The sequence below is a fragment of the Copadichromis virginalis genome, linkage group LG2 (assembly GCF_057382275.1).
Source record: "Copadichromis virginalis isolate Kocher_CV1m ecotype Utaka linkage group LG2, C_Virginalis_male_GT1.1, whole genome shotgun sequence".
NCBI lineage: Eukaryota > Metazoa > Chordata > Actinopteri > Cichliformes > Cichlidae > Copadichromis > Copadichromis virginalis.
In genome coordinates this window covers 2,168,606-2,192,046 of record NC_140619.1, presented here as the reverse complement: position 1 = coordinate 2,192,046, position 23,441 = coordinate 2,168,606, and the positions used below count along the sequence as shown (strand labels likewise).

Below are 23,441 nucleotides of genomic sequence, written 5' to 3'. Positions count from 1 at the left end.
ACTGCAGCTAGAAGACCTCTGAAGTCTCTCTCACGCACCAGCAGAACATGTAGCAGTCTGCCACTGAAGGAAGTACTCGGGGCTTTAAGAGTGACCGCCATGGAGGGGGGAGTATTATCTAACAGGTACGACAGTTCAGCCAACATTCTCTTATTGCTCACTACCACCACTGGGTCAAGAGGGCGTCCCACAACAGGCCTTCAGCTTGTTCCCAGTATGCTGCTGCCCCAGCAGACCACACCATGAAACACGAGTTATGATGCACTTCTTTCTGTGTGCTGTGGTGAGTGGACATCCAAGCCTTCTTGATTCCATAATCTAACACGGCAAAAATGATCAGAATAAAAGGCAGAACATACAAAACCAATCTGCAGGTTTGCAGTCCGGGCAGCGGTCCCCTGGTGTCTCTGCTGGGAATTTCCACTGTGGACATCTCATCTCACAGAAGGAAAAGGGAAGAACCCTATATAGAAAATAGTACATTTAGTGAGTTTTTAAAACTTTTTTTCTTTAAATTAAAACCTCTTGAGACCCAAAGCTGCCAGTAGCGGGGGCAGAGGGGGTGAACTGTAGCTGAACACTATTGGCATGTGTGGTGTCCACAACAACCTCAGGATCGCCACTAAATGCTCATAGAAACCATTTCATCCAAACTCAGCAAAAACAAGTGAGCTAAACTAACAGCCCAGATTCTATTCAGCTGCAAGACTTCAGACTGCAGTTCAGTTTTTTTACACGGCGCCAAATCACAACAGCAGTCGCCTCAGGGTGCTTTATATTGTAAGGTAGACCTGCAATAATACATGCATTATCTTCTGGCATGCTATAGGAGTGTTTGATATTTGGTATGTCAGAAACACTCGTGTAAAATATTGCTTAGCTGTGACTAAAGAAGAGACCTTGCTCATTTGGCAGGACATACACTTTTCCACCGTTTGTTGTATTGTCTACACATAAGTTGTGATTATATCACAGAAATGTGTGATGATGAAATTACTGTTTCTCATGAACAAATCATTGACTACACCACATTTTGCGTACCTATAATAAATAGTATTATGAGAAAAGTCCAAGTACAGCTTTGTGGGACAGGTTTGAGCCACTTACTGTTATTACTGTTTAAATTAAACCTGTTTGTGATCAGTGCTGTTGTCAGGGTGTTTTTGTGTTAAAGGATTAGACCAGAGACATGCTGCAGAAGGTAACTTTATTGAGAACACAAACACAGGAAATCAATAGGCCCTATCTAACACCCATGAGTGCAACATAGCCATCTAGGAAGCGCATGGCCCCTTTTTCGCCACCTTCACAGTATTCTTCTCTTCTCTGTAGGAGAGAAAAACAAACATAGATTCAGTGTGTGCGTGTGCGTGTGCGTGTGCGCGCGCGTGCGCGCGCGCGTGCGCGTGTGTGCGTGCGTGTGTGCGTGCGCGCGTGTGTGTTACATGCCTGTTCTTCTTGCAGAGAAGACACTCGGTGTCATAGGTTTTTCCATCGCTCCCACATACTGGAGCATACTCCTTGGTGCAGATTCCTCCTTCGTACTTCCCACAGTTGGGCTGGATACAAAAGCAGGCAGTGACAGGATTACTGATTCTTAATTTAATCCCTTCAGCAAGTCTTGGGTTTAACCTCCAGTGCCTGGTAGACCTCTGAACAGACCCACACGGGGGTCACCATTAACAGGTGCTCATTTCTTAACTTCTTAACTGAATCAGGAAAATCTGAATCATCTTTATTTGTTTGTGTACACAAACAAGGAATTGCTCTCTGCATGCAAAGAACAAATGTTTTCAAGTAGCAGTATCTATAGTACACACACACAAACACAGGTGTGTGTGTATATATATATATTTCAATGCGTTAGTATGGTCAGCTCGTTAACGCGTTAGTTAGCGCAGTGCAGCCCCACGCACGGGGCTCGCTAACGAAGAATTGCCGTGTTAATTCAGTTATGGCGTTGATGTTATTTTAACGCTGACAGCACTAATATATATATATATATATATATATATATATATATATATATATATATATATATATATATATGTATATATTCACACACACATATATTGGCAAGAATACCAGAGGCACAAAACACCAGCTACTGGCAGACCGAGCAGTCAGCTGAGACTGCAACACTAGGCTGACCAACCTGTGCAAGAAGGCCTATGACTCAGTGCCCCACAGCTGGATCCTGGAACGCCGAGAACTGTACAAGATCAACAGGACCCTGAGAGCCTTCATCAGGTGCTCAATGGGGATGTGGCGTACAACACTAGCCCATAGCACAAGTCACCATCAAGTACCTCCTGCACAATCCAGTTTCTCTGTCCTGTCTTTGTTTATCGTACAGTTAGTATTGTATAGTATTGTATAGTTAGTAAATAGTACCTTTTAATCCCTTAATTTTACCGAATTTACCAATTTAGCATGTTATTTATTTGTAATTCCTAGTTTTATATCTCTTGGAGATCATTAACAAGACTGGCTACGCAGTTGTCAGCAGCCACCTCCTGTTCATGGATGACATCAAGCTGTATGCTAAGAGTGAGAGGGAAGGTAGTCAGAACTGAGGGGATCGAACTACCAGAAGGCAACATTGCAGACATAGAGGACAGTTACAAGTACCTGGGGATAGGGATGGGTATCGAAACACGGTTCTTGTTGAGAACCTGTTCCCACTGTTTCAGTTCCTTGGAATCGTTTGCCATTTTTGCAAACGATTCCCTTATCGATTCCAGTCGCCCCGAATGACGTCACCACGTTGCGGAGCGTCATTTACCTGACAGGAAACACGGCGCCTAAGCTCAACGCTCAAAAGTTTGGTTATACTTTACGAGAACAGATGACATCAGGGCAACTTGCAATACTTGCAAAGTAGATGTTTCATTTAAGGGAGGAAACACTACGAATATGCAAAAGCATTTGCTCACAAAACACGCGATGACCTTAAATGAATGTCGTGTTTTTAATTCCGCTCCGGACTCGTGAATCTCAACCCAGCAGCAGCGGTAACGTTTGCACGTCCTCTCCCGTTAATGCAGCAGGTAAATAATCAACTAACAGTGCATATTATGTTAGCGCGATCTGCCTTATTACAAAACCTGCCATTACTGTGCATTTAGTGACCATGATGAGACAGACAGACAGAGTCTGGCTCAGATGCTGGCAGTTCTCGCTGCAGTCTACCGGTAGCGTCTCCTTTCAGGCCAGGACAGACGAATGTCACCAGCCTAGAGGGAAGCGAGCCGGTGTCAGGAACAGGCTGAGAGCTCGTGCACACCGCACACCTCTGCCTAGCATCCTGCTCGCCAACGTCCAGTCACTGGAGAACAAGCTTGACGACCTCAGGGCCAGGATAAAGTTCCAGAGAGACATTCGGGACTGCAATCTCCTCTGCTTCACCGAGACATGGCTGAACCCAGCGGTGCCGGACCACGCCATCCAGCCGGCCGAGTTCTTCTCGGTTCACCGCATGGACAGGACACGGGACTCGGGGAAGTCAAGGGGAGGCGGCGTGTGTTTAATGGTGAACAACAACTGGTGCAACAGTGCGAACGTTGTTCCTCTCACACGCTCCTGCACACCAAATCTGGAACTACTGTCCATCATGTGTCGTCCTTTTTATCTACCTCGGGAATTTACATCGGTCATTGTAAGTGCCGTTTATATTCCACCACAAGCGGACACGGTCACCGCCTTATGCGAGCTGCATGAGGCACTCACACAGCACCAGACACAACACCGGGACGCTGCGCTTATTGTGACGGGGGACTTTAATAGCGCCAACCTCAAACGCGCAGCGCCGAACTTTTATCAACACATCACCTGCCCCACCAGGGGTGAAAGGACACTGGACCACTGCTACACTACGGTCAAGGACGGCTACAAGGCACAATCCCGCCCCCCGTTTGGCAAATCTGATCACGCCGCCATCTTCCTCATGCCAAAATACAAACAAAGGCTGAAACAGGAAGTTCCGGTTCAGAGGAAGGTCGCGCGCTGGACGGATCAATCGGTGGCGCAGACTGGGGCATGTTCAGAAACAGCTCCGACGATGACGTCAACGTGTTTACGGAAGCGGTTGTGGGATTCATCGGGAAACTAGCGGATGATACCGTGGAGACAAAGACTATCACAACGTTTCCCAACCAGAAGCCGTGGGTGGATAAAACCATCCGCGACGCTCTGAGATCCCGCACCGCTGCCTACAACACGGGACTCACGACGGGGGACATGGACCCGTACAAAGCCGCGTCATATAACGTGCGGAGGGCGGTGAAAGAGGCGAAGCAGCGCTACGGGAGGAAACTAGAGTCACAACTCCAACAGAGTGACTCTAGGAGCCTGTGGCGGGGACTAAGGACAATAACGGACTATAAAGCACCAACAACCGGTATGACGAACGCGGCCGTGACTCTGGCAGACGAGCTGAACACTTTCTATGCTCGCTTCGAGGCTGCAGCTAAGGTCTCCAACAATGCTAGTGTTAGCGGCGCTAACGGCTGCAGACAGGAAGATACTGCCAGCACCGGAAACGTGCTCGTCATCTCCGAGCATGAAGTAAGGAGAGCCTTCAAAAGAGTGAACACCAGGAAAGCAGCAGGACCAGACGGCATCCCAGGTCGTATCCTCAGAGACTGCGCATACCAGCTAGCTCCTGTGTTCACTGAGATATTCAACATCTCTTTATCTCAGTCGGTGATCCCCACATGCTTCAAAGAGTCCATCATTGTTCCTGTCCCGAAGAAACCCCACCCTGCTTCTCTCAATGACTATCGCCCTGTAGCCCTCACCTCAGTAGTGATGAAGTGCTTTGAACGCCTGGTCAGAGACTTCATCATTTCTTCACTACCAGACACACTGGACCCACTACAGTTCGCTTACCGTCCAAATCGTTCCACAGACGATGCCATCTCTCATCTCCTCCACACATCACTCACTCACTTGGACACTAGAAGGGGGAATTATGTTAAAATGCTCTTCATAGACTACAGCTCTGCATTTAACACCATAATTCCCTCCACACTCACCACCAAGCTGGAGCATCTGGGACTCAGCTCATCTATGTGTCTGTGGATCTCCAACTTCCTAACTGGCAGACCACAGGCAGTAAGGATGGGCGGACATGTCTCAGCCTCCACCACTCTCAGCACTGGAGCCCCCCAGGGGTGTGTTCTGAGCCCCCTGCTGTACTCTTTGTACACATATGACTGTGTGGCCACTACCAGCTCCACCACCATCATCAAGTTTGCTGACGACACCGTCGTGGTGGGCCTGATCTCTGATAACAACGAGACGGCCTACCTGAAGGAGATTAGGAATCTGGAGAACTGGTGCCAGAGGAACAACCTCCTTCTAAACGTCAGTAAGACAAAGGAGCTGATAGTGGACTTCAGCACTAAGCAGGAGAGGAACTACCAGACCCCCGTCATCAATGAGTGCCCAGTGGAGAGAGTGGACAGCTTCAAATACCTCGGAGTTCACATCACGCAGGACCTGTCATGGTCCTGTCACATCAACACCGTGGTGAAAAAGGCCCGACAGCGTCTCTACCACCTCAGACGCTTGAGAGACTTCCAACTGCCCTCCAAGGTGCTCAGGAACTTTTACTCGTGCACCATAGAGAGCATCCTGACGGGAAACATCTTAACCTGGTTCGGGAACAGCACCATGCAGGACAGACGAGCTCTACAGAGGGTTGTGCGGTCAGCTGAGCGCACCATCCGCTCCGAGCTCCCTGACCTGCACTCAATCTACAGCAGGCGGTGCTGGACCAAGGCCAGGAAGATGGTGAAGGACCTCAGCCATCCCAACAACAGACTGTTCTCTCTGCTGAGGTCAGGAAAGCGATTCTGCTCCCTGAAGACCAACACAGAGAGACTGAGGAGGAGCTTCTTCCCGCAGGCGATACGGTCTCTCAATCACACCACCACACAGTACTGACCCACACATATGGTTCTTACACACACACTGGACTTTCTGGACTTTGGTTTTGCACAACACTGGTCACTACATTCTTCATTTCCGGTTAATACTTGTACAGCTGCTGTTATTGTGTATATATTTATTTATATTTCTTCATACATTCTTATATAGTTCTATATTGTGTATTTTGTTGTACAGTTATTTTATTTTCAACTTTAATTTATATATTTTATCTTATTCTTCCCAGTTAAATTTACCCTTCATTCTAATTTGTGTTGTACAGTTATTTCATTTTTAACCTTAATTTATATTTTATTCCTTCCTAGTTAAATTTACCCTTTTTAATTTTTCATATTTATTTCCTATCTTATTCATAGCCTTTTCCTTTTTTTTCTTTAGGTCACGAGCAGTTGTCCAAGCATTTCACTGCATATCGTACTGTGTATGACTGTGTACGTGACAAATAAAATTTGAATTTGAATTTGAATTTGAAGGACATGTCCTGGTCAAAAATGACTCCAAGGTTCCTCACAGTGTTACTGGAGGCCAAGGTAATGCCATCCAGAGGAAGAATCTGGTTAGATACCATATTTCTAAGCTTTTCAGGGCCGAGTACAATAACCTCAGTACAGTTTGTGCTGACCTTTTTGGGTGGTAATATCAGCATGAAGTTCAAAACACAGTTTATGACCAAAAAGAACACCTAAATACTTGCAAATCTCCACAATAACCTCATTCTTTCCTAAATTTCAAAACAGAAAATTAGAGGTCACCTAGAAAGTACAGATATTTGTGTAAAAATAAGAAAAATAAATATTGCCTGTGTCCAGCTCCCAGCAGCGACACTGACCACAGCCAAATGCAACACGCTGAAGAAAAAGTGTTTCTTACAAAACAAAACTGATAAAGGGGTGAATAAAAACCTTGAACTTTGACAAGGATGATCTCAACACTTTTAATAATAATACTGAACCATAACTTTCCCCAATACTGTTTTTCCTTTAAGCTGTTAAAGGTTTCTCAAGAAGAACAGTTCCATGAGGCTCTGAGAAACCAAATACATGTTTAAACTTGATGGTTTGATTTCTGTTAACGGGAAGATCTTGAAAGGGGCGACTCCCGTAAGTAGAAAGGCATCGTAAATAAAGGTAATTAGTTAAAAGAACGTCGTATTCATTTGAAGTGACCATGCCCACTAAGAAGATCCTGGAAAACATTTAAGACGGGAGAAATAAAAATACTGAATAAGACCAACTCGTACCTCTGTGAGATCAACAAGAGCTTCTGATCTTGGTCCTCCAGATGTCCTCAACTTGTGGTTGTTTGGAAACACAGATGCTGTCTCATCCTGGTGGGAAAGGACTGCACAAACATACACACATGTATTATTTGTGTATTTGTATATATGCTTGTGATCGACCCTGTTTTAACCATCACAATTTCATATCCGGTAAGTATGAGGGTAACCAGCAGTTTGTCCATCAGATTATAATCCCGGTAAGCATAATAAGAGGATGTCATCTGAACGTCCTGTTACGTTGCTCCACTCCAGGTCTTTGATGTGTGAATATGAAAAACATGTTTTGGTCTCTGACAACATCAAAGAAACTCTTCCAGTTTAAATATATTCCTGATCATAAAGGACATCAGGTCTTATCTTGTAAACTAAGGTTTGATAATAATCTGCAGTTCACTTGTTAATGTCGTTTCAAGAGAGAAAACTGGAACTAAAAAAATAATCTGTTTATTTCTTCTGACTATCCTTGAATCCTAAAAGCACACAGTGAATGATAATTTAGGCATTTTTGTATTGTTTAATTAATTAATGTACTGAAATGGACTGAATGTCTTTGTTATAATTATTTGTTTTTACAAATTGTAAACATTCTTTTAAATTAGTCTTGCTAACATATTTTACATGCACCTAAAACCTCAGTTAAAAGGAGGAAAAAGTTATTTAAAGAAGAGCCTGAGACAGAAAATGTTCTGAAGATCATCAGTTTGTGCTGTGAATGAACTCACCACAGACAGAAAACAGCAGAACAGCCCAGAACAGCACGGTCAGCTTCATAGCTTCCAGTTTGTAGACGTGTTTCTCTGGCAGCAGGTGTGTGTTTCACATGTTATCCTTATACACACACACTGTGGTCCTGACTGAAGCCGTCCTTTGATTGGCTTCGTTGTAAAGGAAAGGAGACACTCCCACAAGAATACGTGACTGGATAGAAAGAAAACAGCATCCAAAAACTAATATCCAGTTGAAAATGAAGAAGTACAGGGATGTCCACGCCAACAGTTACCCTGTGTTTGGCTTCCTGGAAGGAGGTATTCTTCCAGGTTGGGAAACTTTCAGATTTTGTGGTTTTGCATTTGTGCAAAATAACCCCAACATTTCAGAAAAACAGAATAAAGCTGCTAAAATGGCCCAAACACCTGAACACACACGCACACACAGACACACACACACACAGGGAAATGAATAACGTTACGTCGAAACCAAGCACACCATTATTTTTCTTGTGGCGTTACCAATAAGTCTGATGTGTCACATGGTCCTCTCCCTATTGAAGAAACTAAAGTTGTATCCAAGATGGCCGACTTCTAAATGGCCACCATGGTCACCGCCCATCTTGAGGAGTTTGCCCCTCACATATACTAATGTGCCACAAACAGGACTTTAATACCACCAACCATTCCCATGTTGTTACGCTGTATCCATGGCCCACCCTGTTGTACTACTTTTTACTTGCTCCCTACATGTTTACAGTTTGAGCCTAAACAGCAGCACATGGCCTGCAGTCCTTTTCTTTTATTAATCACCAGAGGATGTTGCATAAAAGAGGCGACCTGTGCCAAAGTCAGGGGTTAAAGGGGACGGTGGTAAATGGACTGATTCTTAAACAGCACTTTTCTACTCTCCCAGAATACTCGCTGTATACAACATGCCTCATTCACACAAGTGCAAACTAATCTACATTCACACACTGATAAACACATCAGAGGGCAACTTGGGGTTGGTATCGTGCCCAAGGATAGGGCTTTGGAGTTGATGTCACGCCGCAATGCATTATGGGAGCGCAGCGCCATTTTCGGGGTCTACGAATCAAACCAAACACACTGTGTTGGAACGACGACTACAAGAAAGATGCTTAAAAGCAGCTCAAAAGAGAATGAACTGTATAGAGACCGATTTCATTCAGAGGCGAAGCGGCGGTACTTGCAGAAAATAGCGTGCATTGGAAATGTGGACCCGTATGAAATACGGCCGTGGAGTAGAAACCCTGAAGACCAACCGCTACTGATGTAGCCTGACATATTCTCGTACCTTATCTGTGGAGTCAGCGCGTACAAGTCGTCATTCAAGCAAAGGTAAGTCAGCTCGAGTACTGCGAGTGAAATGCGTTTGATTTCCCTGCAAACATTCACATTAGTGCAGCATAAATTCATTCATGAGGGGAAATTACAGTGAGAACATGTGGAGGCTGTTAGAGGGATAACATAGTGAGTTCAGTGCATTGATGTGACACTGTCCTGAAGGATTTAGTTATTCTTTATGGTTAAAGAAATTGCACTAATTTATTCATATTTATTATAAATAATCCTAATTAAACATCTTGCTTCCATATTTGTATCTTGTGTCACTAAAAATACATTTTATTTTAGTTTTATACATTGATTAATGACCTGCAGAATCTCCTTATCATATTAAGTGATTCATAATTGTCACTTTATGCTTTCTCCATCTCTAAAGTGATGACATCCTTGCATTACCGGTACATACTTTAGGTTCATTTTCTGCAGGCAGATTTACACTATAACATGCAGCGTTCTATAGATGGACACATAAAGAAATGAAAAATGACATGTATGTGCTAACTTTCTAAACACTTTGTTACATTTATGATAAAGTAGATTAAACACATTTACGTCGGCCTTGGCTCATAGTTCTTGTCTTTAAATGAACTTTGTCTGTGTGTGTTTCAGGTCCTGCACTCTCAAAGACTGAATGAACCAGCATTGCAGCCATGGGTCACTGTGAGCATCACAGGGAAGGTTGAAGCCGCCCGCTGCACCTGTAAGGCCGGAGTCGCAGAGACCTGCAGCCATGTCCCTGCTCTTCTGTTTAATGTAGAAGCAGCAGTGTTGATCCGTGGCACAAGGACTGTTACAGATGAACCTGCATACTGGGTTTTGCTGGGTAATGTGACCAAGATACAGCCAGAGGTTGGCCATAAGATAGACTTCTCCTCTTCAGCTGCCCAAAAAAAGGCTCTTGATCAAAACCTAAACAGACCATCTGTAGTGACAGGTAAAAGGAGCCGTCCTCAAAACAGAAAAACCCCACCTGCTACTGTGGAGGAGTCGTCACTGCTATTGGATACTTTGCTGGAACACAGTAAAGCTGTGGGTTGTGGGCATGACCCATAATGTTTTATCTAGGGGTCTAGATTTATGCCTGTAGTGCACTGCCGTGTAAATAATTTGCATTTACTGAATATTTACTGACTGAGTCCCACTGTTCAAAAGTTGAATAAAGAAACAAACTAATTTTTGCTCTTTTTTTTTTTTATTGAAACCACCTTATAGAACATCACATCAGTTACAATGATGATGTCATTTATAGTTTACAAATGACAAAATGTTTACACAAAATCATGAGTGTTTACATGACATCACCCACTACTAACATTATTTACTGTATCTTTTGAAAAAATACAGCAATTTTAACAGCACAAGACTTAAGAATATGTAACAGGAGCAGGTTTCATTCTTCCCTGGTTTTATTATCACACTGTTCACCAAACGCAGCAAACCTTCACCATCTTATCCAGGAGGGTCACCTCTTCACCCTCACATGGAAGAAGTAATCTGATTGGCATGGTGGTATGTTTGCAGCAGGTCCCTCGTGTAGCGCTGGAACCCAGTCACGATGTTTCATCCATTTCATCGGCTGGTTTGCTGCAATAATGCCAAATAATTAGCAACTCTATAGATAGAAGGTAGTTCTGCAAAATCACTCAGTAGGATGTTTGTTCTAATTTGCTATGAGCTCAGAGCGCATCGAAAATAAAACTAATAGGCTATAAAGATATGAACATATTTAGAACTTACCGGAATGAAAATGTCTGGAGCACCAACAGATATTTGGAGATGGAAGAGAACTGGAGCTCGCCTCACAGCTGCTCTCCAGGCTGGACGCCTTCGTTTGGTAACATCGATACACGAGCTGCTCATGTCGCTTCCAGGTTGGGAAAGAATGAAAAGATAAACCATTTTCAAGCTTATTCTCTTGCCGGTCATGTGATCGAACATTGCAGCCGACCACACAGCAAATACGAACCGTGGCTGTTGTGTGTGACTTCGCTCCCTTTTCACTTGCGCTAGACCCCCAAAATGGCGGATCGGGCCAAAATCCTTTCCACGCCCACCCCCCGTGACATCACGCTCCAAAGCCCTATATCCGGTTGTTCAGTCTGACGTCACTAGCCGTGTCTGGACCTAAACTCTGCTGCAGGTCCATATATCAAACGATCACTATGGCATTACTGAGAGTTGAAAAACTGTCTAAAGTCTTTCATCTTTAATAAAATGATCAGCGTTCTGCTCTACCAGGTGTAACAATTGAGTTTAACATCCAGGCATCCATGAAAACGGAATTTATGACATTTAACGGAGTTAGAAGTTAGCAGGAAGTTAGCTCGCTAGCTTCTATCTAAATGCAATATAGCATGTCCTGACTGCGGGGCTTTGGAAACAAATTCAAACGTACAGCTCTGCTATCACTTCCAACATAAATGAAGACAGAAAACTAAACAGCAGTGACGTTTGTAGGGTTACTGAAGTTGGACTAGCTGGCGGGAGCCTGGGATTGTTTAGCTAAACGGCCCTAAACTGTTTCCCATTCATTCTCTATGGTAGCGCTAAAGCACTACGGGTGTGATATATTTTTGGCCACTACGGTCTTCCGGCGCTGTAACGAGTTTGAGATGCGGCGGCACTTTGAAAAAATCTCCTCTTTTACGTTTCGGGAGAGAAAACAAGTAACTCACCTCTCGCAACACATCCCAACGCTCCTCATTCATTGATCAAAGGTAAGAAACGTCGTTTGAAATAAGAATAAACAAACAGAATACATTTACAGCTGTATATTACAGGTAATAGGCGTGTTGCGATTGCATTTACGAAGCATCCATCGCTCAGTTAAAGACGGTGGGAGTTTATCTGCTGTTGTAAAGTGGCACGGTAAAAAATGAATGAACGTGATCCTTAAATAAATTGCGTGTTTCATTGACGTGTTTTACTGTTAAATAAACTTTGTAGGTTTCTGACTGCTGTGACACTGACATTACTATAATGTGGTACAATTAAATAACCGATAAGTGTCTTGTTATGAGATGACATGCTAAATGACTGAACCTGCTTAAAAAATGTATTGCTTTCATCTTGTAATGGGCAGTAATCTTATCAATGCGGAAGTCTGTCTTGATATCTCTCTAACATGAGCAATGCCCACTCGTGTATGAATAAACACGATAGCTTAAATAGATATGTTGATAATCTACCAGCAATTCTTATGTGCCATGACTGCTAAGCAGTTACCACAAATTTTGCAGATAATCATTCAACCATGAAAGGTTTTTATTTACAGACAGAACAGTTTGTTATACCTGGAGGAAAAAACAATTTTATCGCAAATGTTGTCAATGTTCTTTCAAATTGTGTCTCTTTATTGTTCTCCTGCATCCTGCTGTCTAAACCAAGCAGCAAGATTATAACCTGAAATGTCTTTGTTTCTGTTTGGAATCAATTTTATTTAATATAATTGTTTATTTTTTCACTGCATGTCAAGATGCACAAAGGTTTGTTGCGCCATATCCAGGGAAAATCTCTGTGGCGTTCCGCAAGAGGCCACTTGGATATTAAAAATGACCCCAAGCTTCAGGACAAGTCTGCACCTGTGAGGGAAGACGATGCTCTGACTGTCATCTATCAGAGAGGAGGCGATGCCTCCAACATGAAGGAAGTGCAGGGAGAGTACATCCTGCAGTTTGGAAAGTATAAAGGGAAATCTTTCCGGTGGCTTCTGGAGAATGATGTCGGGTACACCATGTACCTGATCAAAGATCTCAGGAAAGAAGTGGATGCAGGGACCTCTTTGGAAGAAGGGCATGGCAAGGAGAGCTTGCATTCATTTGTACAGTATACCCTCAGCTTTGCAGAGATAAAAGCTCTTCTGGACTATGAGGCCAGCAGAGTGAGTGTTGCTGCAGAAGCCTCTGAGGATGATCAGCTGGTTGGCTTTGGCTCACGAGCCAAGAGCACCTGGAAGGAGTTTCAGGAGTCTCCTTTCTACGAGGCAGAGAGACAAAGATGGGTGGAAGAAAAGAGGAAATAGGGGAGAAACTGTTGATATTGTACATAATATAGTTTTGTTCTAGTTTTGTAATGTTTATTTTGTTTATATAAATAAAAACTGATTGTAAATATAAAAATGTGAATAAATTGTGTTCTTTAAAAATAGCAGCACAGCTCTCTTCTTTATAACCTCTTAGAGTTCACCTGTATGTTTATATACCTGTGTGTGCTCACCATCAGGTAATCAGTTTTAAGAAGCTGTGAGTGCTGCCCTGAAAGCTTACATATTATTTCTAAATCACTTCATGTAATGATAACAAGCCATCCTTTCTCTAGTGGGGTCTCACAGCTTTTATCTTTATAATCTTTCTGGTTGATTTATATCATTAGAAACATGACTGCTGTCTTGTATCTGTGTGACTGTACAGCCTATTTCAGACATGACAACCAGACAGTGTCTGAAGTTATCTTTAATGCATGAAACACAGCTGGAGATAGTCCAGACACTTTCTCACTGATATTTTTGGTTTAGGTATTGTTGCTTTCTGGCTTGAAGCTTATCTACAAAAGCAGTTCAATAAGGAGAGATCATGTGGAAAAACCGAACATGATTTATTGAGATACAGAAATCAATGTAACTGTTAGGAAGTTAGACTCCAATGACCCATCATAGCAGAAGAAATCTCAGCAGTGACAGGATTTTGCACAAGCCACACCCCAGTCAAAATGCTGGTAGTGATGAAGATGGAGGCTGGGACAGGGTTCTGAGTGACCACGGTGAGGAGGAGAAAGGAGAGAGGGCGGGCTGCATGGCTGTGGATCTGAAACGCAGAATGGTAGAAGCAGAAGAGCAACAGATTTAAAGCATGCAGAGTGGAGGCTGGCAAGAGCATGACTGGAATAAAGTAATGATGTCAGTACTGAGTTTGTGCTGGAAAATGAATAGATATAAACTAACAGCCACCAGGAAGCAGACAGATGACTTATTACAGACATGCCTTGTTTAAATTATGTATAAGCATCATTTTCTATGTCATCAGAATGTATCTGTATTATAGTTTTAGCTTTAGTCTTTTTATTAAAAGTTGGATGTCTGCATAATTGTAGACTATATGTCTGGTATGTATCATCTCAAGACTGTCATGATACAGTCTGAGTTATGACAGTATAGGTACGTAATGCAGAAAAATTGCTCCACAGGCCATAACACTATATAATATAAATAAAATGATAATGAAATAAAAATTAAAAGCAAAGTGAAAAATAAATGTTATCCACAATAAGTAGATTGAAAATGGTGTTTAACTTTTGATAATGTAACACAACCTTTGTCCCAACCAGGACTCGAACCCGCGCTCAGACAGTTCAGTGTAAAAAAACCCCATTTTTTTCCAATGCCCGAAAAGCTGCGATTTGATTGGCTGTTTCTCCGTTACACCTATACGTTAGGAGAACAACTGAGATAATCCATCCAAAATACGAGGTTAGTCATTCATATACTGCTGCATGGGCTGGGCTGTAGTTACATCCTAAGGTTTTAAAAACTGAGCTTAAATAAATGATTAGTGGTAATAAAAGCCGAGGGAGGTCAACAGGGATCACTGACAGTCAGTGATCCCTGTTGACCTCCCTTTCTTTTGAGATCAAATAGAAGAAAATACATAACATTAAACATGTTAACAACACAAAAGCCATATTAAACGCAGACTACTTTAGACCCGGAAGTAGGATTCGTGGCGTCATCGCTGAACAACCGGATTTGACATGCAGACTGGGGAAGCTAAGGCTCGAACCACCAATCAGTAGCTGATCTGCTCCACCACCTGAGCCACAGCCACCCAGATGGTGGAGTTGTTGTTTGTTATTTGTTTTGTTTTTGCCACAACACCAGAACAACTGCGGGTGTCCTTAATAAGTTACAGTTGCAGTACTTCTAACTAGCTCAACAAACATCAGCACGCACACACTGTTTGTGTGCAGTGTGTTGCACAGTGTACCTGCTGGCTAAAGGTCCAGCTGCTGCATTTCACAGGGAGAAACAAGAAAGAGCTAGCTTCACTCAGAGTTGGAGAAAGATAAGAAAGACTGGAGAGGAAGAGGAGAGGTTAGATTTAAAGTGTGGTCTGCTCAGTGGGATTTTATAAACTGGAAATTTCAAGCTTACATGTAAATCCTCGTGTTTTTAAATCAGGGTTTGTGCACAAGACATTGTTTTTTTAATATCGTGGAATGTGCTACAAATCAAACTGAGGTAGACTAGCTGCTATTCAGAGGCTCCATTACAACCATGCTTAGGATCCCCCCCCTGCTGGATCCACTTTGACCCCTGACTCTGCACATTTTACTGTTAAGAGGCAAAGTCACCCTCTACAATGTAGGCAGCAGTGTGTGTACATATCTCCCTTCTGTTTCTTCAGATTCAGGCTGAGTGTAGTTATAACTACATATAATATAAAAGTATTTTACTGTGTATTTTACAGTTTTGTACTGTTCTTCTAGAATATCATTAAATTCACATAAATAGACTGATTTCACATTTCAAATGTAAATTAACGTAAAATCACTGTAAATGTAATAAAACATAATTTACTTGTTTTTTAAATGTATCTGTCTGTACATATGCATATTTAGATTGAAATACATTCACAAATGTATCATGATCTCACAAATATCTGTCCGTTATTTGAAAGATTGAACTGTTAAATTCAAATGTAATGCTATGGAAAAGTATATAACATGATTCTTAGAAACTTTCTTTTACATCAAATAATAATTACTGTTATTGTTACTTAGGGCGATCGTGGCTCAAGAGTTGGCAGTTTGCCTTGTAATCAGAAGGTCGCCGGTTCGAGCCCCGGCTCGGACACTCTCGGTCGTTGTGTCCTTGGGCGAGACACTTCACCTGCCACCTACTGGTGATGGTCAGAGGGGAATTATAAAGTGGAATTGAGGGTCTCAAAGAGCGCTATATGATTGCAGTCCATTATTATTTAAACTAACTGTTAACTGTATATTTCTGTACATTTAAGTATTATGATTCATATTGCTGCATTCACTGACCTTGTTTATAGGTCATTTCATTGTTTAATCACATTAAATTGTTCCTAATTTAATGTTTAAAAGCACTTGGAAAAGGCAAAATCCCATGTAAAATTAGGGCAACAAACCGTATTTTCATTACTGGAAATAACCGTATTTTTATGAGTAAGTTATTTTCTGTTATTTTACGGTATTGTTTTGGCGCCCCAGCTGCCAGAATATTACTGTTTTTTTAAGATGTTTTTTCTAACAGTGTACAATATCTACTGATATTATTTGTATGAAGGTTCACAAACCTCATATAGAAACCTCCTTTTTACTGGTTTCAGAGCCTGTACTTTTTACTTTTACTTGAGTAAAGAAGTTGAATCAGTGAGTAGTTTTTAACAGTAGTATTTATACTAACACGTAAGTACAGAACGCCTGTGCTTTTGCCATCTCGTTGGTCTCTGGATTTCAGCTGGATTGGGCTGAAAGGCCGTTAAACCTGCCAGCTTTATTCCCCATTTCATAATATGTTTTATTCATATATCTGACATGTCCTTCTGCCTTATAAGTTAGTAACCCATGTAACTGTCGTTAGTTTTTCAATTGTAACATTTTCTCTATTGTATAATTCCTTCATCTTAATGCATGATCCCACACAGAAGTCTAGCCAGTCTTCATTTGGGCACATTTCAAATTGTTATTTTCATGACTCCTATTGTTTCAGTGAAGATGACAAAATGTGTTTCATCATCGTGAAAAAACGTCCTCATGATTGGTACACATGCTAAACAGGACAGCAACTCCCTACATGATGCACTGCGTACTCAAACCCTTTCTCTGACTCAAGAAACCCTAAATCATTCTCTTGATTGGGTTATTGATTGTGCTACATTATAACTATGATGTTATGATATGTTCCCCTTTTTGTTTAAACAAGTGTTTCCCATAAATGTGCTTCACTTGTAGATGGGTGTGAGATATGTCCACGACATATGTCAGGAAAAACAAAGAAATGGCATTAATAACACAGAGCAGGACCTCCAGTCAACCACGGTCGTTTAACTGTGTTTACCTCTGTGCTGGTCAGAGGGGTGAGACCTTCCCCCTCTGTGGGAAAAAAGGCTCAGTACGATGTCAAAGAGGCCCAGATGAGTGTAATCTGCTCGTATCGAACCACCAGGACATTAAGAAATATCTCTTCTATTACTGTGACATGTAACTGTCCACATCGTCTTCATGTTTATGGATTTATGGCATTCATTGTTCCTCGTGTAGGTTCAACTCCCCTCCTCTTGTTTTCTTTCTTACAGTTGAGTCAACAGACCTCTGCCCTTTACCCTTAACGTCCAGCCTTCCTTCAGCTGTCCTTAACATGCTCCGTTTCTCCACAGCATATCTCGACTCTCCAGCAGCAGCGTGGCCTCCGTTAGTGCAGCGAAAGTCTCCTCTCCGGTGTGCAGATATATTTTCACTTTTGCTGGATGCAGACATTTGGCCTGGACATCCTTTCTTTTGATTTCGTGAACATTTGCTGTCTTCATTCGTGGATCGGGACAGTTGTCTTTTTTAAAGAATGTCCATTTATGTAAAAAAAGACTTTTTGGCTCCATGCTTGTTATTTTTTGCTGTGCTGAGGAATCTCACTATTATCGACCTGGGAGGTGCTGGTGAATCTCGAGGACTAGTTTGGATGTCTGGATGTCCATTTGGGAGGTAGTTTCAGTGTCTGCTGAGCAGCTCTTTCACAACTCTGACTGTATCCTTCCTTTCACTTGCCTCTGGGACCTGGAAGATTGGAATGTTATTGGCCTGTTTTGGAGATCTTTGCGGAGAGGATCCATACCCGGTGAATTCTGTACCGCAGCACCCAGCGCTGCAACATGACTGTGTCTTGGACCATTCTAGCTCTTTCATGTCCTGGGGGGCAGGCCTGTGGCTCCCCCCACACACTATTAGATACTTAAACACAGAAACCTTATGAGCACAGCACGCTCACACACACAGGTGCCCACACACCATCTTGGTCGGCTGCTGCCTCTAAACATGTCATGTAATATTAATACTGTGTGCTGCTCAGTAACACTTATCATATGTATGTTACTCTTAGTTATACATATGCTGGTTGTTGCTATGGTTTCCCTGCTGTGTGGTTTTTTTCAGCAGGTATTCAAGCAGATTGTCTTGTTTTTTCTCTCCCTGCCAAACTTGTCTTACTTTCTTCTTTTGCTTTTCTGTCCCCCAGTTTTGTCTGTTGTGATTTTAATATCTCAAAATAAAAAAATCCTAATAAAATATGACATTATAGCAAAAGGCGTAATGGTCTACTTGAGGAACAAAGATCTGTTTTTTGGTCTTCTGACTGCCCACTAAAAAAATCTACCCTTGTCATATTCGTTCTCTGAATGACCATGTAGAATTTCTGGCAAATATTTGTAACATATTTTGGAATAATATTTCATGTTTTCCAGTCACATGACGTAGTCTGTTCGAAAACATCACCTGCTGGTGCATTCAAGTGCTCTGTGGTGGAACCTGACCAAATTATCAACCAAACAAAAGTTAACCCCCCAAAAAGAACTTTTCACGGTTAATTAATTGGCCTTTTGTGCTTTACGTTTTATTACTGGCTATGGAAATCATGTACATCATTGTTCTTTGTATGCTGCTGCTAAATGTCCATCTTTGCATATTCACAGACTCTCCCATTGGTTGATTTTTATCTATAAATCTCTCCTTGGGCTGGTTCCATCTTATTTATGTGTTTATATGTGTAAAAACCACAACCAATACAACCTTCGTTCGAACAAAATCATACAATTGATTGTCCCAAAAATCAGAACAGAATTGGGGAAAAAGGCCTTTAAATACGCTGCCCCTGCTTCCTGGAATAATCTGCAGAAGGAACTGAAATGATCAGAATTGGTTACCTTGGGAGAGTTTAAGTCTGTCTTAAAGGAACGAGAGAACAGCTCTTTTACTCAGTGTGATTGTTTTTAATGTACTCTTAATTTGATCTGTTATTGTATATTTTACACATGTTTGTATGGGATATTGTATTTGTTTTAAATGTTATATACCTATGTGGTATGTGACTTTTGTTGCTATGATGCCAGGTCTCCCTTGTAAATGAGAGTTTTAATCTCAATGAGATTTTTACCTGGATAAATAAAGGATTAATAAAAATTAATTGGCCTTTAACATACGTCGACACGCGATAGGACAAAAAAACAAATTAAAAAAGAAACAAAATATACAAAATTTTAAGGCCATTCAAACTAGGAATGTTGCGTTATAAAGCATTTATACTGCGGGCATACATAAAGCATATTTCCTTTCTTAGCACTAAGTTTTGTGGCATATTTTTTATATTTACTTTTATTTCCGATAGCAACTGAAGGGGCCATGAGGTACCTTAGCTAATCGCCTCCAACGGCAACCAGCTGAGAGAAAGGGTAGAGAAGACAAGATGGCGGAGTGAGTGGGTTGTACTTTGTACAGACGGTTTCGACCCTTAAAGTTTGCTGAAAACGTCTTTAAAAGATCGAAGAAGCAACGGCACCCGCGAGAGTATAAAGATTTACTTTCGCTCTTCACTGCAGAGGAAACCTGGACAGTTTCTCCGTTGCGTTCGTTACGACGACGTTAGCTTGATGCTAACGTTAGCTAACGTTAGATTTGACGGACATTAGTTGCTACTTCGAGGTAGCTGGTTGGGTGTTAAAGGCCTTAGGCTTGTTCTAATTTAGTTCTGGATGTTTGTACGTCGATACTAACACGCCATTGAGCGTTTACCTGACCAGTTTGTGTTTTAACTAAGATTATTGTAGCCAGACGAAAGCCAGAAAACTATATATGAGATCTATCGAAGCCTGGTTCATTGGTTTTCGAAAATATTTTGTAGTAACAGCTAGCCCACATTGCCCCCTGTAACACCAAGTGGATATACGGGACGCCGTATGTTCTGCTGACAATCGGGCTAAATTGCCACAGAATTTCCTAAAGCAAATCAGGTGGAATTTGATATCTGGTGGATATGGCGAGCAGCAGTGGCTCTAAAGCAGAGTTCATAGTCGGTGGAAAATACAAACTCGTCAGAAAAATCGGATCAGGATCTTTCGGCGACATATATCTGGCCATCAACATCACAAATGGAGAGGTAATATGGTGCATCTTTCTACATCTTGGATTGTTTAGCTGTCTTCTGGAAGTTGCTAAATAATTTTACCGAATATGACGGTAGCTTTGTCCTATGTGTGCGATAACTTTATAGGTTGGAAAGTGCACAGCTTCTATTTATCTGCTAGGGTTACACAATACTTTTAGCTGCATTCAGTTTATGAATCCCTGGATGTTAGTAGTAAAAAGAATGGTTAATATTGAAGTGTATTTGTTGTCGTGTTTCTATTTTTCAGGAAGTAGCTGTTAAATTGGAATCACAAAAGGCCAGACATCCGCAGTTGTTATACGAAAGCAAACTATACAAAATCCTACAAGGCGGTGTCGGGATTCCACACATCAGGTAAGGAGACATGGTTGGGCGGCACGGCGTCTGTGTCGATACTAACATGGAAACATTTATTTCGGTCAATAAATGTCGTCCCGTCTGCTCTGGGAAAAAGACGGCTAACAGTGATTGTGAACCCTCAACCCTGCTGGCATTAGGCCTGCTAATCAGCCCAACAGCTACGAGGACACACTGTGTATTATGTATTTCCAGCCACCGCTTTCAAACGCTTCCCTCTCGGTTCCGTTTGACACTTTTGGCTGCGTGGTGACAGCCGTGTACAGACCCTAGGTGCGTACTTGTATCCTGAATTACAGCTGTTACGGAGCGGAAAGGGGACTGTGTGATTGGAAATGGCCGCTCTTTTGTTGTGCTAGCTTCCAACATGTCCTCCGTTCCCTTGTCAGAAAATGGCGGCGGCGAACAGAAGCGAAAACAGCAGACCATGCCCAGCAGTGTGTGTTTGCAGCGCGTAAACGAAGCCTCTACAGGGCCCGTCAGCGGGGACACGTAATATTAGTTGCTGTAACTGCTAATAATAACCATTTAGGGTGAGCGGTAATCTTAAGTACACTAGCTGCGTCCCACTTCCACACTGTATATTTGAACTATGCAGTGTGTACACTTCAGTCCGAGCACCAGGGTCGCGGTATTTCACCTCTTTGTTCACATCGTCTGTGCCAGAAAGACTGCTTATGATGACGTTTTTGTTTCATTAGTCGTGAGTTGGACCGGTTGTTTTGATGAAAGCATTACATTTTCTTTAGTGTATGTTTATTTAGAACAGATGTGACACCACAATAATTTAGATTCCTGACAGGTCTTACATGCCTTGATTACCAGCATTAGTAAGGAATTGGGTAGCTGCTGTTAATGATGTGACCCGTGTTAAATGTAGGGCAGGCTGCAGCTGTCAAAGGTCAACTGGATTTTTCTTTAGCGTGCTGGAAGGCAGAAACTGGAGGCGGATTTCCTCATTTCTGGTTCATTTTTTGGTTTCTGGTGTAACACCCGTCCACTCATGTCCACAGACGAACATATTTGAAGGACCATTTTTAGCCATTGGTAACTACAGAGCAAACAAACTTTAATGCAGTGTGAACACGCGTCACTACTGACCATGATAGAGGAGGGACGAGCCATTTAATTAGCTTGGGTCACTTTGTCATCGTGGCACGCAGTGTGAAAGTTGGATAACGTGTGTTTTTTGTTTGTGGTAGTCATTGAACTAGAGTTTTAATTAAAAGCTGGAATCCTAATTTTATTTGTATTTTTTTTAATATTCATGTGTAATTGGTCAGGGCAAAATGTAGGTGACAGAAATAAACAAGACTTCTATTAGAAGATCCAAAAGGCATCAAGACAGGATGAGCTGGGAAATGAGCAGCGCTGACCTGGACCTGCCCCTCATCCTTATTGCTTTTGAGTCCACCCTGCCGTGCAGATCTAGTTCAGTCACTACTCTCTGGGTAAACCCACAGAGACCGGTTGAGCTGAGCTTCAGACTCTAACTGTACCTTTGAATGTTGTTTGATATAATTGATCACTGAATACACAGGAACACATTTCAATAAGAAGTATTCCAAAAACAGACTGCATTTTAAAATGCCTGCACACAGTCTGCATCATCACTCCTGCTGAAGAACAGATTATTGGTGTCCCTCAGCTGGACAGTCGCTCCCTGAAGATGAGTGCTGATCACCTGCTTTGTTCAGCTGCTCTTGATACTGTTGCTCCTTTTAAAACAGAGTGTGTTAAACCTAAAAAAGGTGCCTGGCTAAACAACGTGACTCAACGTGCTGTTAGAAACGAAGAAGAGAAAACCTTCAGCTCTCCTTTGATATGTTAAGCCCTGTTTGGTTAGCAGGATGGTGTTAGAGGAAGGATTTTAGGACAGAAGTATTTATCAGACATCATCTGTAATTCCTGTCACAGACCTCGTGTCTTATTAACACCATTAGTTCTGCTATCAACCACCAAACACTTTCCAGGGTCTCCAGCCACCTGTGAAAACTCTTGTTTTTTGTCAATAAGGTCACTGCTATCAGGTCTCATATCACTCCTCCAGCTTCTGTTCCCCCAAATTTATCAGCTGTTGGATGCCTTTGAGCCTGTTTCTGTGTCGCCTCGACATTATCCCCACTCGTTATTTTAAAGACGTCTTTGAAACTATTGGACCTAGTGTGTTGTCCATTATTAACACCTGTCTTCTAATGGGAACTGTACCAACTGATTTCAAGCACGCCATGGTGCAGCAGCCATTTCTCAAAGAAATATATTTAGGTAACGTTTAGACATTGTGTCTTCACTCAGATATTCATTGTGACAAAGCGTGATAGTCAATAGTTTAATTAAAAAAAGAAAGAAAGATTAACCTGTCTTTGGCATTTCGACTTCATGCATCAAACTATCCAAAGCAGCCACGTGATAATGTTCATATTTGACCTTCAGAACAAGCTGCTGATCATGTACCGTTTGTTAATGCTCCTGGCACTTGTTTTAGCATTTAAGTGTTCTATTAAAAAAATAAAAGAATTCATTTTTCTTTTTGTATCTTAGACTTGTAGCTGGATTTTCTAAGGTCAGCGCTCGCAAGCAGGTTTCATACCCGAGGGGAAAATCC

The 23,441-nt window shown here is 42.1% G+C and overlaps 3 protein-coding genes across 5 annotated transcripts in view; 2 read left to right on the top strand and 1 right to left on the bottom strand.

Moving 5' to 3' along the window:
* Nucleotides 1-1,193: 1,193 nt before the first annotated feature.
* Nucleotides 1,194-8,091, bottom strand: LOC146716721 (ovomucoid-like). Its single transcript, XM_085435126.1, has 4 exons — nucleotides 7,954-8,091; nucleotides 7,193-7,293; nucleotides 1,450-1,559; nucleotides 1,194-1,326 (listed from the first exon to the last, which is right to left on the bottom strand). The coding sequence occupies exons 1-4, from the start codon at nucleotides 8,000-8,002 to the stop codon at nucleotides 1,275-1,277; spliced, it is 312 nt and encodes a 103-aa protein (XP_085291252.1). The 5' UTR covers nucleotides 8,003-8,091; the 3' UTR covers nucleotides 1,194-1,274.
* A 3,828-nt stretch (nucleotides 8,092-11,919) lies between these two features.
* On the top strand, nucleotides 11,920-13,561 carry LOC146716720 (uncharacterized). The gene is made up of 2 exons (XM_085435117.1): nucleotides 11,920-12,023; nucleotides 12,782-13,561. Exon 2 carries the CDS (start codon nucleotides 12,782-12,784, stop codon nucleotides 13,325-13,327), a length of 546 nt encoding a protein of 181 aa, XP_085291243.1. The 5' UTR covers nucleotides 11,920-12,023; the 3' UTR covers nucleotides 13,328-13,561.
* A 6,152-nt stretch (nucleotides 13,562-19,713) lies between these two features.
* Nucleotides 19,714-23,441, top strand: part of csnk1a1 (casein kinase 1, alpha 1) — a 29,496-nt gene continuing 25,768 nt past the window's right edge. The window contains exons 1-2 of one of the 3 annotated variants that reach the window (XM_085467629.1): nucleotides 19,714-20,470; nucleotides 20,727-20,833. In XM_085467629.1, the coding sequence (XP_085323755.1) occupies nucleotides 20,348-20,470; nucleotides 20,727-20,833 (230 nt within the window). In that variant the 5' untranslated portion in view covers nucleotides 19,714-20,347. The remainder of the gene's footprint in view (nucleotides 20,471-20,726; nucleotides 20,834-23,441) is intronic. The other 2 variants (XM_085467638.1, XM_085467646.1) reach the window with 2 other exon arrangements.